Source organism: Sylvia atricapilla, chromosome 12, assembly GCF_009819655.1.
Source record: "Sylvia atricapilla isolate bSylAtr1 chromosome 12, bSylAtr1.pri, whole genome shotgun sequence".
NCBI lineage: Eukaryota > Metazoa > Chordata > Aves > Passeriformes > Sylviidae > Sylvia > Sylvia atricapilla.
Genome location: NC_089151.1, coordinates 17,350,559 through 17,367,662, shown reverse-complemented (window position 1 = coordinate 17,367,662; position 17,104 = coordinate 17,350,559). Strand labels below are relative to the sequence as shown.

At 51.3% G+C, this 17,104-nt stretch overlaps 2 protein-coding genes across 2 annotated transcripts in view; one reads left to right on the top strand and one right to left on the bottom strand.

Moving 5' to 3' along the window:
• The window catches only part of RGS9BP (regulator of G protein signaling 9 binding protein), a 419,431-nt gene that overhangs the window by 17,210 nt on the left and 385,117 nt on the right, over positions 1 to 17,104 (bottom strand). The window lies entirely within an intron of this gene.
• LOC136366346 (hydrocephalus-inducing protein homolog) lies at positions 3,476 to 17,073 on the top strand. The gene is made up of 17 exons (XM_066327329.1): positions 3,476 to 3,649; positions 5,459 to 5,584; positions 5,836 to 5,955; positions 6,087 to 6,221; positions 6,406 to 6,605; positions 8,439 to 8,563; positions 9,140 to 9,338; positions 9,753 to 9,936; positions 10,293 to 10,392; positions 10,891 to 11,009; positions 12,037 to 12,260; positions 13,135 to 13,238; positions 14,023 to 14,258; positions 14,984 to 15,084; positions 15,605 to 15,740; positions 16,175 to 16,339; positions 17,047 to 17,073. Exons 1-17 carry the CDS (start codon positions 3,476 to 3,478, stop codon positions 17,071 to 17,073), a joined length of 2,475 nt encoding a protein of 824 aa, XP_066183426.1.

Here is a 17,104-nt window from a genome sequence, read left to right as displayed (position 1 = left end):
AACTAGTGTAAATATTTCACAGAATCACAGAATATTCAGAGCTGGAAGGGATGACAGAATCACAGAATTATGGAAATGGCTAAGGCTGGAAGGGGCCTTGAGGCGCATCTCGTTCCCCCCCTGCCATGGGCAGGGACACCTTCCACTGTCCCAAGCCCCAGTGTCCAGCCTGGCCTTGGGCACTGCCAGGGATCCAGGGGCAGCCACAGCTGCTCTGGGCACCCTGTGCCAGGGTCTCACCAACCTTCGTTGCCGAGAATTCCCTCCCAATACCTCATCTAAAGCTACACTCTGTCAGTAGGAATCCGTCCCCCCATGTCACAGGATCATGGAATGTTCTGATTGGAAGGGACCCACAAGGATCAGCAGGTCCAGCTCTGAAGTGAATGGCCCTACGGGGTCCAAGCCCACAAGCCTGGTGTTACTCACACCATGCTCCAAACAGCTGAGCTGATGTCCTGCCACTACACACCCCTCCTTGGAAACAATCCCTCTCCATCCTTCTCCATCTGATCCTCCAGCCCAGCTCCTGTCCCTGCACAGACCCCCAACAACCCCAGCCCGGGCATCCCTGGAGCAGTATCCAAACACTCCTGGGGCTCTGGCAGCCTCGGGGCCGTGCCCATTCCCTGGGGAGCCTGGCTGTGGGGGCCCAGGGCCTGCCACCAAGGTGACTGTGCCTCAGCCATGGAGGGGCTGAGGCAGAGGAGGAGAAACGCTCCTCTAGGTGAGGGTGAGGAAAATCTTCCTCCCAGGGGCCTGTGCAGCCACAGGTTAATATCTCTTAGGTTTCCTTGTTCTGTCGGATTATGTCACCCTGTTCAGCCTCCATTCACCATATACCCACCCCTCCTAGAATGTTCTTCCTTCCCTTGAGCCCCCTGGCTCTGTCTGGCCGCAGTGTCCCACCCCGTGACCCTGTTGGTTCCCCCCGTTCCTACTTTCCCCTCTGCACCACTTTTCCCTATCCTTGTTGGACCTTCACCCTTAGATGATGAGATGATGTCTCACCCTTTCGTCTCATTTATAACCGTGTGCCCTCGGCCCAATGTTCTTTCTCTTCCCTGATTCTGTTCGGAGCTATTCTGGTCCCTGAACCTCTGCTGTGTGTCCCTGGCCCCCTTCGCTGCCTGTGTCGCTCAGTGAACAGCCTTGGGATGTCCAAAGCAGAGCCCGTCCCTTGGCCGCTCCGTCAGTGCCATTACAGGTGTGCCCTCGCAGTGCCGCGCTCCCGGGCTCAGAGTCGCTCTATCGGAGCCCGTGACCGCCCGCTGTAACACCCGGGCAGTGGCCGGCAGCGCCTGGGAAAGAAGAGCCTTTCCCTGCTTTCCAGGCCGATCCCGGCGGCGCTCGGGACGCCCGGGCCGCGCTCCCCGTGCCGGCGCTGCCCTCTCGTGGCTGCAGGGCCGGGGCCCGGAGCGCAGCCCTGCGGCCGTCCAGCGGCACGGCTCGGCCTCCTCAGCGAAATAACCAACAGCAAATGCCCCGCCGGCCTTACCAGCGGTCATACGATGTCTCTGGAGGGCCTTTAAAATGATCGCAGCACTCTCAAGACTGGTCGCTCCAAACAGGAACAGAATAAAACCTTAACTCTTTTGCTTTGCTTTGAACCTAGAGGGTATTTGTTTTGACTCTGCATTATTAAACTTGCCTTTGTTTCCAAACTGAAAAGATCCTACTGAATCACAGTTCATCTACGCTCACTCAAGTAAACTCTCACCCCTTGTGTCCTCTCCCAGGATTAACTCATAACTAGGTTGTAAGCAATTATTTTATTAATAAAAATAATTCTGAACACCTACATTATATTGCTGACTGATGGGAATGGTGTGGATTCTAATCTCTGTCATCAATTTACAGCTCATTCTTAAGGAAGCACCCTGAAAGAGATGATGCCTGTTACTCTTAGCTCAAGTATGTGTTGAATACAAACTGCACTTAAAAGCTTCTTACACCACTGAAGTATAAAAACCCCTATATTTTCTTACAGGTACAGGTATCAAAATTCCAGATAAATTTGTGGTTGGATTTGCTCTTGACTATAATTAATACTTCAGATATGTAAATGTATGTACATGCACATTCCTCCACTGCCAGCTATCAGGTATCTACCCACCACAGCTACCCAGCAAGAATATTTGCTTCTTCTCAGAGCTTCTCGACAATTAAACTTTCAATTCCAGCTAGAAACTTCCATTAAAAGAGCAAAACCATTTTTATGGTGCCAAGTTGGTATTGTAATGTAGGTGCATAAGAAATGTTCATGCTTCACCTTCTTATAATTCTACTCTACAAGTCTCGTGGCTCAGACACGCTGCAGGACATTCCAAACCCCAGGATGGTGAGCAGTGTAGACTCTGCAGCCCCATCTGAAAATAAATTGACTTGTAATTTGACTTTAATTGGATATTTGTCTGTCTTAGTTCAATCCTATGTTACTCTTCTATCACCCAGTCTTTGAAGCAGCTGCACAGGGACTCCGTGTGAAGGTTTTCCATACACTTACAGATAACATGCCTGTAAGATCTCACTTTCCTTATTCCAGTACAGCCTCCTTATGCTGCACAGAATAGTAGACTTGGAAACATCGTAAAACCTAAGTTCTTTAGAATATGTACATCTATAAATTACACAAAAACTTGGAAAAAATATTAAAATCTTGACTTTACTGCAAGTAGGAAACTTGCTACAAATACGTTTTTATTACAATGCTACGAATACAACTGAAATTCAGTCTTGCATTTCATGTGAAGACAGGTTGATAAATACTGCACCCTTTTTTTTATTATTATTATTTCTTTTTCTTTTTTTCCTTTAGCACGTCTGTATTCTGAAACAGAATGCCAAAGAGAAATACAGGATGCGATAACGCCAGTCTCCTGGAGCACGAATTCCTGGCTGCTGACTAGGTGATAAACCATTACACCAGAAGGAAATTACTTGTGCTACTTGTGTGTCCCTAAGCAGAAGGAGAGGCTCAGTGCCGGCGCCCAGGAGCCGCAGCTCGCTGGTTCCCGCCTGTGCTCTGCGCTGGGCACGGCCCGTGCAGCTCCGGGCTGTTCCCGCTGTGAGGGAGCGGCTCGGGGCCGGGCCGAGGCTCGGGCGGTGCGGAGCGCTGCCGCCGAGCCCGTCACCTCCCGGGCCCCGAGCGGATTGCTGCCGCCCGCCCGAGGGCACCGGGGCTGCGGCAGGGGGGACCGAGGGGGAACGAGGGGGAACGAGCGGGGACCGAGGGGGAACGAGGGGGAACGAGGGGGAACCGAGCGGGGAACGAGGGGAACGAGCGGGGACCGAGGGGGAACGAGCGGGGACCGAGGGGGGACCGAGGGGGAACGAGCGGGAACGAGCGGGGACCGAGGGGGAACGAGGGGGAACGAGCGGGGACCGAGGGGGACCGAGGGGGACCGAGCGGGGACCGAGGGGGCCCTACCCCCGCCCCACCCCGCCCGGCCCCGGCCCCGGCGCTGCCCTCACAATGGGCCGCGTTGCCCGGTTACAGCGGCGGCGGCGGCGCGGCCTCAGTGGCCTCACAGCGCGCTCGGGGCCGGGTGTTCCAGGGAACTGTTCGCGAAACTTTGGTTTCTGCCAGCGAGTCCTCAACTCGCGGGGACTTTTGTCTCCGCGAGCGAGTCTTGAATTTCCTCTGAAGGTAAAGATTGACTAAAGGTGTACCTTTTGGTTTTGTCACGTCTGTGCCCTGAAAAAGAATGCCAAAGGGAAATAGAGGATGTGATAATGCCAGTCTTCTGGTGCAGCAGTTCAGTGGCATGTACAGCTGAGTGGATAAACAATATATGGTCTAATGATTGTGCTCTTTTTTACTAAAGAAATGCAACATTTCCTAAATATACTAGTCTATATACTTTTTTTCCCCCTACAGTGATTACTTAAACTGCTTAAAGGTGAATGAGTTCTATTCAAGTTTCAGTGGGTTGTTATGATCTGGTTATTAAAATTACTAGGGAGATGCCTCTGATTAAGGTGCAAAGAAGACCATATGCTGAAGTCAGTAGTCTGGATTTTATGTAACAGCAAATTTGAGGAATAGAGAGAGAAAGAAAGAGATAAAGGGGCGGGGGGGGGGGTAAGGTTGGGAGAAAGACAGTGACAGAGACAGATTAAATAGAAAATATCCATTCCATGGATCCTATCAGCATACCATTAAATCCTCTTCTGGTCTTCTCTGTGCTGAGGTGTCACAAAACATAAGACTCCAATGGATTCACACAGATTTGGGCAAGGTGGGGCTGCCCGGGTACCTGCCTGGGGCAGGGCAAGTTTGACTCTGTCTCTGGCTACTTTCAAATCACGTAAAACCTTGTTGCTCCTTGCAGTTTTGTGGAGAGGCATTGTTGCTCATCTGTGACGTCCTCCCTTCAAAATGGCTTCTGGATTTCCAACAAAAACACCTGGTCTTTTGTTAAGGGAAAGACTGAAGCCTATGACTGTGAGTACCCACTGGGGCTGTGTTAAGGCTGGACACTCCCCTCGTGTCCCTCCTTGCCCTGCCCTGCCCGTTGTCCAGCAGCACAGTCCAGCTCCAGACCCCGTCCCCACCTCTCCGTGCCGTGCTCCTCTTGGTGGGGGCTGTCCCGCTGCAGTAGGGAACACCGTGGGCTGCTTCAGGGACTGTGCAGCTTGCCTGGCTGTGCCACCAGAGCCAAGTTCCTTCTGTCAGGCTGGACACTCACCTGTGCTGCTCTGACCAACCTGCCCTTGGGCCTGTGGGGGGAAGCTCAAACTCTGCCCAAAGCCTTGAGATCACAGCTGGTCTGAGCTAGAAGAGGCTCCAAACCAGCTGTTGTCTCTCCTCTGCTGTGTGGGGCACACATCCAGCCCTGCAGACAGCAGTGGAGTCAGGGCCACAAAGGTCCCTTGGCTGTCGGCAGCTCACTTGACTGAAGATGCCCCACGGCTGAGGCTCTGTCAAGGAGAGTCCTCTGTTTTCTTCTGTGGAGGGGCCTGTGAGCCCAGACAGAGAAAACAATTAACAGAACTAAAACTTGGACACATTCCTGTGCACCTCACTCTTGGTACAACTTTGCTTTCTTCCATCTCCTGCACTCACCCAGCAGTGCCATCTCCCAGTGAGTTTTGAGTGCTGTGCAAGAATGGAGTTAGGGGAGTGCTGAGAGCTCCTCCCCACTCTCTGAAAAGGTCACTGCCTCAATCCAATGAAATGAAAGAGGAAACATGTGCCCAGAGAGCAGAAATCCCCAAACATGTCCCATCAAATCACGGAGAAGCTACTGGGACAGAGCCATGTGGTTGCAGTATGTGTATTGCACTCTGTATTATTAATTTACTGATGCTAAGTATTTCAGCGGGTAACTTCCGGGGCTTCCAGAACTGTTCCTGGATGCTCTGATCACAAATTATTCATCAACAGCAAGCGAACAAGAAAAGCCTAGATGAACAAAGGCATTTCTGAGGCTCTTCCTGGTTTATTGCCTTTCAGCTGACTCCCTCTGCCTTCCGGGAGGAGATGTCTCTCACCACCAAGCAGAGGCTGGCCAGAGCTAAGAAGTTGACTCTGCCTCCAATTGTGCAGCCTCAAGCCAAGCATGAGACCTCCCATCACAAGGTAGCCTTTCCCTGCCCTTGCTGTTTGATGTGATACTGGAGGAGGGTGCCAAAAGAGCAGCTTGGCTTGAGCCTGCTCAGTGTGGTCCAGGAGTGTTTGCCCAGCCCAGGGCAGAGGTGGAAGAGCCACTGTTTGCTCAGTGTGAGCTGGGCAGATGTACAGACCGGAGTCTGTACTTTGCTGGGGGTGAGTGCAGAATCTTCCTGCCAGCAGCTGAACCTCTCCCTGCTCTCTCTTGCCTCTCCTTGCAGTCCGTGGCAGCTGACCCAGAGCAGAGCTCATTTCAGCCTTGCCCACCAGAGGTGGTGTTTCAGAACTACACCCCTGGTGAGGTCTGTGAAATGCCAGTGCTTCTGAGGAACAGGGACAAGGTAAGTGCTGGGACATGGATGTTTAACACTGCTGGAAGAGGAGAGCAGGGAAGGGTGGTTAGGGATGGCACCAGGACACCTCCACCTGTCCCCACAAGTGACAAAACCGTCCTTCCGTGTCTTTCCTGCAGGTTCCTCACCTGGTGAAGGTCACCTTGGAGAGCTCCCCTTATTTCGAGCTGGTGGGCCCCAAAGACGCATGCCGCAAGGTGCCACCGGGCCTCTCCAGCACTGTGCACGTCCTCTTCACCCCTGCAGAGAACAAGGTGAGTCTGCACGTCCCAGGAGATTGGAAAGTGACCCTGCAAGGCTGCGTTCAGGACATCTGGCCTGGGTTTCGAGGACCTCTGCTGGTTTCAGGGGCGCTGGATCTAGAACTGGGACATCCTCTTGGGCCACGCTGAAGATAGGGATAAATGCCCTGTGCTGAGACAGTTTCTTTTCCTGCAGGATTATTTCCACAAGCTCGTCTGCATCAGTGAAAGGGAAGAGTTCATTGTGCCAATTCGGGCCATTGGTGCCCGAGCCATCCTGGACTTCCCTGACGAGCTGGACTTCTTCCAGTGTCCGGTCAAGTACAGCACCCACAGGACTCTGCTGGTTCGCAACGTCGGTAACCGCCAAGCCTGTTACCAGCTGAGCACCCAGAGGTGAGGCAGCTCGTCTGTGCTCCTGCAAAACACCTTGGGGTGATAACAGAGTTGGGAAAGAGCAACAAAAGGAACCAGAGCATCGGAGCTGCTGCCCTGCGTCCCCGGCTGGAAATGCGCAGCACGTGTGGGGTTTGCTGTTGCTTCTCATATTTTAAGCAGGATGCAGCCTTTGAGCTTTCTCTGTCCCAGATTTCCTGGAGGGTGCTGGAACATGTTAGTAGCTGGCTTGCACCCTCCTGAGCACAAGCAGCTTCTGAAATGGTTACTTGCCACTGTCAAACACATCCTTTCCCTGGGAGGCCAGTGGCACGTGGCTTTCCAGGGGTCCTCTCACAAGATGCCTCATGTGAACTGTGTTGTGGACAGCCTGTGCTGTTCCTGTCAGTCTCAGGAGACAATCTCTGTTTCTCCTGTTGGCTGAACTGGAGAGGGTAATGCATTTTTGACACTGTACCTGCAAGAAAATCAGTTCAGTTGCCTGGTGGTGAGTTGAAGATTATTTGATCCCAGAGGTCTTGGTGTAGGAGCTGAGGTCAGGAGTGCAGCACAGACCTGCTGTCTAACCTGGGCCAGCTCAGTGCTTTTGATTTTTTTCCCCTGGCAAAACAGAGGTCAGAAGGCAAATGGACTTTTCTGCTGTGAAACATGAGGCTCTGAGAGACGCTTCCACCAAAGCCCACCAAAGCTATTTAAGCAGGCTCCTTGGATTTTGTTCCAAAAGGCTGCTGCTTTTGACTGTGCAAATGTAGGCAGGAACTTGTAAATCCAGGCAGAGTTTTTCTCTGGATTTCAGATCTTGTTTTCTCACCACCAAGATAAATACCCAATGAAGTCTGGTATCCTTTTGCAACATGCTTGCCAGCTGTTGTAACAAGTGCTGCAGAGCATGTTGGATCCTGCTTGATAGGGATGTAAAGAGTTCCTGAACTTCAGGAATGAAATACTAAAGTAGATGAAGTAGAGCCTGGATGCAGTGACAGAAGGAAAGATGGGGCTTGTGATCTGCTGACTCTGCACAGAATTTTTCAGCACAGAGACGGAGCAATGGCTGCTTTAACCTAACAGACTGGATTTATTAGAATTGTTGATGCTGTTTGACTTCAGCTGTTACACCCTCACTAAAAAGTTCTGTATGTTAAGACTAGATGATACTCTGGTTTCTTCCTACAGTAAGTGTTAGTGGACTGATGAGGCAATTCAATTAGCAATAAATTTTCTGTCCTCCTTGGAGTGGACGGCAGCTTTTAATGAGATCGATTCTCCCAAAATCAAAGAATTTAATAATTCTGGCAGTTAAGGCACCAGTGGACCAAAGAACATTTGGCTCTAGCAGATAACTATACCATGGGACTTGAAGTAGATGACAGTTTCCTTGCACACAGCATTTAGCAGAAGGGCAGGTGAATGCTTCTTTGAGAGCCTCGGTCACAAAACTGCCAGCTTTGCTCACTTGTCAGCTCTGTTTCTAAATTGTGTCAGGAGTGCTCGGTCCTTGGAATCCTCATGGCCATAACTTTTGCCCAGCTCTGTCAGTAAGGGGAGCTGATGCCTGATGAAAGTAAGCAAGATGAAAATGACCCTTGAGTCTCATTGCAGAGAGCTGCATAGAGAGTATGGGAGAGATGAGGTGGTTTTATGCCACAGGATCTTGTGAGGGCTGGATCTCCTGACACTAGAGTCAGTAGCTGTTTCTGATCCTGTCTGTTCTGTCTTCTGCTGACTGTGGTTGGTTTGCTCTTTGCTTGCACAAGTGAGCAGAAGTGAACTGGACTGCAAAAGGGATAACATCCCCAAATCTCCCCCAAGAGTCCTGCTGTCTCTGTGTTGCAGCCCTTTCTCTGTCACTCCGGCCACGGGAGCTCTGGACGTCGGTGACGCCATACAGGTGACAGTGGGATTTCACCCCCTGAAGACGGGTGACTGTTCTGTGTCCCTTGTCGTGCACTATGACACAGGTGAGTGCTGGGCACTGCACAGGGCACTCCCTGCATCCCTCAGAGCAGAGCCTTTCTAAGCAGAAAGGCTGGTGTGGCCATGGCTTTGAAGAGGGAGATGATGATAGTGTTCATGGTGTTCATTTTGTAGCCATCTAGTTTCTAGTCATGTAGTTTGTCATCTTGATCCTTGTAGAGCTCCATGGCAATGCCATTTCTAGAGAGCATGTCTGGTATTTGTTGTTTCCATTTTGCCTGAGAAACACTCACCTGCAACAGGAATGGTGAGCTTGGTACTGACGTCTGAGCCTAGATGAATCTCAGGAGCTGGCTGGGAATAACAGAGGTTTGAAAGCTCTGGAAATGAGGAAGCTTTGATAGGGATCTGTTCTAGAAGGTGAAATGCTGGTGGGTTGTCCAGGACATCCTCATGCTGTGCACATGCAGCTCTCGGGTTGTGATAAATGTCCTGATCCGTGGAACTGCTCATTCAGCTAAAAGCTGTGACACTTGCTTCTGTTCCCTGTGGTTTTCTCTGTTCCTTGTGCTTCCATCAGCCAGTGGGCTGAGCAAAGGGTCCTCTTTGCTTTGTTCCAGGTGAAGACACCCACACAAGCCTTCATGGAAGAGCTGTGGATGTCCAGATTGGGCTGGACAGGAATAGTGTGACATTTGGGAAGACCTACATCACTCTATCAAACCTCACAACTGTGCACATCCACAACCTGAGTGATATCACAGCCCACTTCCAGTGGAAGGCTGCTGATACTCAGGAAGAGAAGGAGCTGAAGCTGAGGTAGGTTTGAAAGATCCATTTCAGTGGCATACCTTGCCCAAGGGTCAAACTAACCTATGGCTTCAGGAGGTATTGGTGCTTTTGACTGGCTTAGGGTAAGTAAACCATGCCATCTCTACCTGCCTCCCCCAAGCAGATGTGTGTCAGGAAAAGCCACTTGGGGTGGCTGGTGGATTCTCCCTCAGCTGTGGCAGAGGCTTTGAGCCAGGAGATTCTCTTGAGGGCTGCTGGCTTTGGAAACCTCCCCTGAGCTTGTAGGTGTGGAGTGAACAACACGTAATCCTCTGATCCATTTGGGACCCCGTGGCTCAGGGTCAGCCCTTTAACTGAGGAGCTGCTCCTGCACTTGCACTTCTCTCTCAAACACGTGGCCTATTAAACAGCCTGCTGGGTTTGTCTCTCCTGTGGCTGCAGGCAGTATCACAGGCTGTGTCAGCAGGAAAAGGACAAGTTGTCTGATTTTCTGAAGGAGTGCAGAGTGGACACCACTCTCCAAGAACGCTTTGCTCTTCTCATGCACAGCCTCCACAGTGAGAGGGCAAAGGTGAGAAGAGATCCCATGCTGTTCAAAGATGACATTTTCTCCCTTGAGCCTAAGGTAAGTGATGGCTAAGAACCTCCATTCCTGCTTCTCTTCCTCCTCTTCCTCCTCATCCCTGAATAAAGTCACTTGACCGATCCCTGCCTCAGCTGGCTTTGTGTGCCAAGAGAGAAGTCATGGGGATTCTGATGATGCCAGAGAGCTAGTTGCAAATAGTGTTTCTGCCCCGTGGGCTCCTGGCAGGCAGCTGGAGCCTGACTAAAGCTTCCAAACTCTGTTGTCAGTATTACTGATGAGTGTTGTTCACTCCTTGCTTGTCAGTGATGCTCTAAATAACGGCTTACGGGACTGCGGTTGAAAACAAGAACTGTGACATTTGAAGATAAATGTTTCACTGTCTCCTTCTGCTTTAGGAGGGCGAGATCAGGCCCAATTGCTCCGCTGAAATCATGGTGTTCTTTAAGCCCCAGGAAGCCCGGGTGTATGAGCAAGCAGTTTACTGCGACATCTCAGGTGCGGCTCCTCCCCCTGCCTCTCTCAGCACAGTGAGGAGGGCGAGGTGCAAACACTCCCCCAGATCCCTGGGCTCCTGTGGAATTGCTGGGAAGGCTCTGTGGTCAGCAGGGCAGTGCTGGCACATCCCCACTGTCCCTGCAGCTTCCAGGGGATCTCCTCCGTTTTGATTTGTTCCCTCTCAGCTGTTCTGAGGGCTGCCTGTATTTAGTGTGCTCCTTCTCCCTTGGGAAGAACACTCTCTGAGGTGCACCCAGATGGAGGAAGAACACAATTTCTGACCTTTCCTAAAGACTCACTATCAACATAGGGGTAGAAGAAGGGATGGTCTCTATGGAGGTACCATATCTCCTGAGGGAAGAGAAGGCTCTGTATCTTCTCCTGGAACAGCAGGAGCTGGTCCCATGCAGCTCAGAGCTAGGGACTAGCACTAAGGCAGCCTGGAAAATGCAGGAAAGCAGAAGGAATTACTGTGCTGATCTATACATCTGTCCCCAGGCCGTGAGAACAGGCTGCCCCTGCACATCACAGGGGAAGGCTTCGGGCCCCGGCTCCGCTTCAACTTTAAGGAACTGGACATTGGGGAGATTTTTGTCACAGGAACCTACAGCTATGAGGTGAGCATCAGACTTGGGGTGGATCCTGGTGGCTTCTGGATTAGCAGTGAGCCTTGTGGACCTGTGGAATTCCAGGCAACTTGGGTACTTGTAGTACTAGTCAAATTTGGGAGGTTTCTTGGACTCTGCACCTTTCTGATGCAGAAAAGTGTGTCTGCTGTTCATGAAACCCCAATCCCTTCTTTTGGACAGTCTTCCTTGGAGATCAGCTGGGAGGCTTCCTGCAAAACTGCTTGACACGTGAAAGCAACACTGGGCCAAAAAGCTGCATGTTCAGAGGCTTTTGTTCCAGCCCCAGACACAAATCACCTTTGTGCTCAGGCTGTCCAAAAGCAGCTGGAACAAAGTGGCTGCATTTGAGTTTGAGTCCATTGCAGACAGTTTGCAGTCAAGTCCCTCCTGCCTGTTCCTGGGAGTCAGAGCAAAGTCACCCACTCTCCTTGGTGAGCACTGGTCAAAGTGCTTGGCAGTGCATTCCCTTGCTGGCCAGTCCCTCACCACACTGCAGCCATGCTGTACCTCTGGCTCTAGAAAGAGCAAAGTGTTTCTGGGAGGGAAACAAAGGGCCTTTCTACATCTTTGCTTCTGCTTTCTCCTACATGCAGTAGTAAACAGGTTGGCTGCAATGGAAGCTGAACGTGCCCTGCCCATGCTGGGGTTGGGCACACCTGGAGCAGCAGCAGCAGCTCTATGGGGATTTCACTGGTAATGCTGCCATGCCCAGCGTTGCTCTTAGGGCTGGGTGTGAATGAACTTGGTGATGCTGAGCAGCTTCTCTGTGCTGCAGGTCAATGTGGAGAGCCCCAGAGTGACACTGTTTAGGTGAAGTTATCACTGCTTTCCATGAAAAACCCAAAGCCATACAAAGGTGTATTTCTAAGTTGTACTTTTCAGCTTTTGCCATGCAGAAGCACAGGCCATCTTCTGCCTTGTACAAGTGTTAATTGTTTAATTCCAAAGTAACTCTGCCTTCTGTGGGAAAGGAAGATTCCTCATGCATTTCCATTTTGCTTTCCTGCTGCTGCAGGCAATCCTGTTAAACAGAGGGCCCATTGAGGCTCCCTTCAGCCTCATCCCTCCAACCACAGCCATGGGCTCCTGCTTCACCTTCCTGCCCCAGGAGGGCACCGTGGCCCCGGGCAGGCCTGAGGCCATCAGGATCTCCTTCTGTGCCACCATCCTGGGGGACTTTGAGGAACAGTTCCAGTTCAGTGTGGCTGGATCTCCCACGCCTGCCATCCTGACCATCAAGTAAGGACTCTGGGAGCTTGGTGGACACATCTGTAGCTGTCTCTGGGACATCCTCCAGCTACCTCATTATGGGGTTGGGCAGAGAAAAAAGGTGTTCCCTGAGGTCTTAATCTCTGCTCTGATCCTGGCTTTGCCTAGTGTGGGGGTGCCTGCTGCCCTGTGTGGCGCCTGGGGGCTGGAGTGACTCCTCCTCCCTGCAGGGATCTCCCTCTGCCTTGGGCCATGGCAGGCAGTGAGAGGGATCAGCTTTGGGCAGTAGCTGCTCTGGGATGTTCCACCTGAACAGCCAGCAAGGTCCCCAGGGCTTTGGAGATGGGCCAGCCTGGGTGATTCTGCTCCAGCAGCAGTGTGTTTATAAACCTCTCTTAATAATCCATCCCAAAGGGGCAGCAGCAGCCTCAGCTCCCCTCTCATGGCCATGCTGTGGGGGACAAGCTGTGCTCCCAGCTCCTGTGCAGAGTGCTCTGGTACCTCCTTTCCAGAGCCAGGAAAGGGCTGATGTGGGAGATAGGGACCTGTGCAGCAGGAACTGTCCCAAGGACACGGGCTGGTGCCATCGCAAAGGATAGAATCCTCCCTCAGCAAAGGGTAGAGGTGGGAAAAGAAGAAGAAAAGTGAGGATAGGAGAAGTAAAACTCACTTCTCAGGACCACAGCAGCTCGAGGGCCTGTCCCAGATAGTCTGTCAACTGCTGACCATTCTGCTTTGGCAGCCTCCTGTCCTCGTGGGTGCTGTGCTGAGCACAGGGTGCTGGGTTGACTGGAAACCCAGGGTGCCTCTGACAGCAGCTTTTATGCAGCCCCTCCCTAAGGACACCCGAACCCTTTGCAATTCCCTTTAACAAAGCCACTCCCTCCCTGCCTTTGTCCTGCAGGGGCTCTGTGAAAGCACCGACTTTCCATTTTGATGTGCCCGCCCTCCACTTCGGTGACGTCCCCTTTGGTGAGTGTGCCCTGGGCTCGCCCCAGAGGGTGAAAGGTTGGTGTGTTGCTGACATGGAGCACTCGAACATAAGAGCATTCATCACTCCACACACTGTGGTGTTCCTCCACCACAGCCTCTTCTGGGTGTTAACCCCAGGGCTGCTGGTGCCTCAGGTAGCCTTTTGCCATCGTGACATCAAACAGGACCAAAGGAATAGTCATCTCACTGTTTGGCCACTTCTGGTTTCCTTTTGAATAAGTGGCACAATAAAAAATGGCACCAGGCAGGAATATGTATATCTGTAAGGAATATACATGTAAGGAATATCTGTAAGAGGAGCTGCATCCTGCTTAATCTGATTTCATTCCCAAGGCTTCTTCAGCTGGGTGCAGCTGTTTTATCTCTGTTTCTTTTAACTGTGCTGCTGACTGTTGTCTGCAGATGGATGGTCACCTTGGTGACATTTGGGATTGTGACATCCTTTTTGTGCTTCTCGTGCCTGGTTTGTGCCGTTTGTCCTTTTTGTGCCTCTCTTGCCTCCCTGCTGGAGTGACTGCTGCAGCTGGCAGTGATCACTGTTGCTGGGCATGGAGAAGCCCTGGGCTGTGCCTGCAGTTGCTTTTCCCCTCATCTATGTTCAAATGACTCTTGGTAAGCAGGCTGTGGGAGATGTCTCCTCCACACACAGCTGGCCAGCCAAGCCATGTATCCACTGCAATGAGCTGTAGTTCAGATGACAGAGAGGTGAAATCCAAGCACAGTTTTAGCCTACCAGGATATTCACACCAGCAATGATGAGATATTGATGCCTAAATGGATAATTGTGCCATTTTCTCAGGTTTTCCTCGCACCTTGAAGTGTTGCCTGTTTAACACCTCCCTGGTGTCCGTGGCCGTCACCCTCCGCATTCCTGGGGATGGCTCTGGAGAGCCCAGCGTTTGCAGCGCTGACCAGAAACTCAAACTCAGTAGCCAGGCTTGGAGGAAGGAAGCTGATGGTCTGATGAAGCCAAGGGAATTTACCATAAGTCCCTGCAGAGGGACCCTCCGTGGGCTGGGATCCCAGGATATCCAAGTATGGGAAGGGTCCAGCCGGTGGGGCTGGAGCTTCACTGGAGTGGGGGAGGGCTTTAGCTCTAAACATCGTGTGAGTGAGGATCTGCCCTGGTGTGGGGCCTCTGTGAGCTGGGTTACTTGGGACCTTCCTGAAGGAGCACTGGTCTGTTTCCAAAATCACAAGCTGAAATCATGTACCATATGGTCAAGCACTGAAGGCATTCTTGTGTTTTTGAGAGTGATTTCTTTGATTGCAAGTGGGCAGAGGAAGGATGAAAACAGAAGGTTGCTGTTAAAGAGAGAGAGAGATTGTTGTATAAATCAGTTTTCTTTCCTTCCTGGTCTCGTTTCTCATCTGCTGGGGAGTAGATGAGTTCTATTCACTGCAGGGGTCTTCAGTGGGGACAGAAAATACTCTGCAGTCATGAACTGCCCAGCATGAGCTGGGCCACACTTTGCCCTCAGCTTCCTGCTGTAAAGCTGGACTCATTCTGTTCAAGACAACAGACTTCTTCTGCATTTGTGTTGTAGTCAGGGGAAGAAGGAGTCCCTTTAACAAATCTGATATTGCCAGAAGGCTTTTGTTACTCCCAAAGACTGTGCTCTACTTATGGACCAGGAGAAGAATTAAGGCAGAATCCACCCTTTCTATACCATGGAACAAGAACTGGAGGACACCACACATGGGTGATGAGGTTTTGGGAGTGAACAAATGCTGGCTGCACTTCTTTTCTCTTCTCCCAGGTGACCCTGTGTTCCAACACCGTCAGAAACTACAACCTGCAGCTGGTGCTGGACGTGGATGGTGTTGGCAAGGAGGTGTTGGCACTGACCCTCACAGCCAGGTACCAAGGCTTTTCTTGCAGCCGCTTGTCTTTCCTCATGCATCCAGCACCAGCTGCCTGGCTGCAGCTCCAAAGGAGAAGCATTGCTGAGTGAGCTGGATCTGCCCATCTAGACATGACAACAGTGCTAGGAAAGCAGCCCACGGTGAGATGTCCCCTGCTCACAGCCAGGCGTGGCCCTAAGGCCCTTTTCTAGCTCGTGGGCTGCTGGGGCTGTTACAGGAGTCCTTGCAAGGGTCCTTGGGCAAAGAAGGGGCAAAACTGCTAAGACAGCTCTGGAACAGGGCACCTGCTCTGCCTGGGCATTTGGAAGCCTCTGCAGAGTGAAGCCTCAGGGTTTGCCCCTCCTTGACAAGAGGTGTTTGAGTGCAAAGAAGTTAAAGGGGATTCCTCACTGTAGGACTATTACATCTCTATTGGACTTGACAAATGCCTTATGCTCCATTCCACGCTCTTGGAGGACAAAAGTTCTCAGTGCTCTCAGCATCTCTAATTCCCTTGGGGCCTTCTCATTGCCCAGATGCAAGGTTCCTCCCCTGCGAGTGCTCAGCCCCGTGGTGACGTTCCAGCACTGCTGCCTACAGGTGCCCTACGAGGAGAGGCTGACCCTTGTGAATGACAGCAACTTCCCTGGCTGCTACTGTGTTCTCCCTCAGGTTTGGCCTTGCATCCACCTCCTCCCCTCAAATGTTACTCAGGGGTCATTAGGGGAATAAAAGGGGAATAAAATGGTTTGTGTCCAAACCTAAAGGTTTTCTGAGAACAGGAACCTGAATACAAACTTTAGGAAGCAGTTTAACCTCTTGAGGAAGATGTTTATATTCTAGTCTTTGACTTCAAGTCAAAAGAGCTTAGAGTGCAGTGAAAATCTGATGCAAGGAAGCTGTCAGCACAGAAGTGTGTGTCTGTGGATGCAGCAACTTTTGGACCCCCTGGGGATGCTCAGCACCTACACTTTGCATCTTGTTTTTTGCCTTTTTGCTTTCTCCTGAGAATTTTTACAAGTGTGTCTGAGTTGCTCTTGTGGTAAATGTGAAGGAGTTTAACATTTCCTCAGTTCTGAAGCTGCTTTTGATTCTGTTCCTTCTAGGAACACAAGGAGGAGGCTGCTGCATGGTACTCCAGCTCTGTGCCAGCTGGGATTATCGAGGCTCACAGCTCAGTGGAGATCCCAATTACACTCAAGGCCCAGTTGGTGGGAGAGTGCAACGTCACTGCTGAGCTCGCCGTGTTTGGGAGAGAAGGATCCCCACTGGTGAGAGCAAGGGGAGATGTGTGCCTTGAGCCACTCATCCCAGTGGGTGGAAAAGGGTACAAGGATTCTTCCAGGAGCTTGTCATCTCTGGCTGGTGTGGACAAGGAGAGAAAGCACTGGTGGCACAAGCAGCAGCTTATGCCTAGACAAGAGGAAAGGTGGAAGCCTCCTGGGTGGCAATCTCAGTGCCTGAGGCAGCACAGAGTAACAAATCTGGCAGATGGGATAACAGCCCCAGCCTAAAAGCCAGAGAGTCTCACTCTCTGCCCTGTTATCAGACAAACACAAGTGCTGCCTCATTACAGCGGCTCAAAACCACACAAGGATGTCCCTGAGTCCTGCTAAAGCAAGCACTGTGTACAAGACTACGCTGAAGGAATGTTTTGTGCAGAGCTGGATTGAGGCTTCTCTGAAAGCCAAGTCCCTCCGATCTGAAAAACATCCATCATATTTCCTCAGCAAAAGCCCAGCCAAAAACAGATGAATGTCCACACGACTTGCATCTGGAGTACAGACTCGGCTTGTTTTTTCCACCAAGTTTGGAAATGGATGAGGCAAGCAATTCCTGAACTAAAGCTCCTAAAAGAGGATTCTGAAGATTCTAAAGATGATTCTAAGGATTCTAAAGAAGATTCTAAAAGAGCTCCTAAAAGAGGCATATGTCATAACAGCAAGAGTGACTACTAAATACAGGCCCTGTCTGCCAGGCAGGGATGCTCTTCACCCCTCCATAGTCTGATTTGTGACATTAGCACCCCACCAATG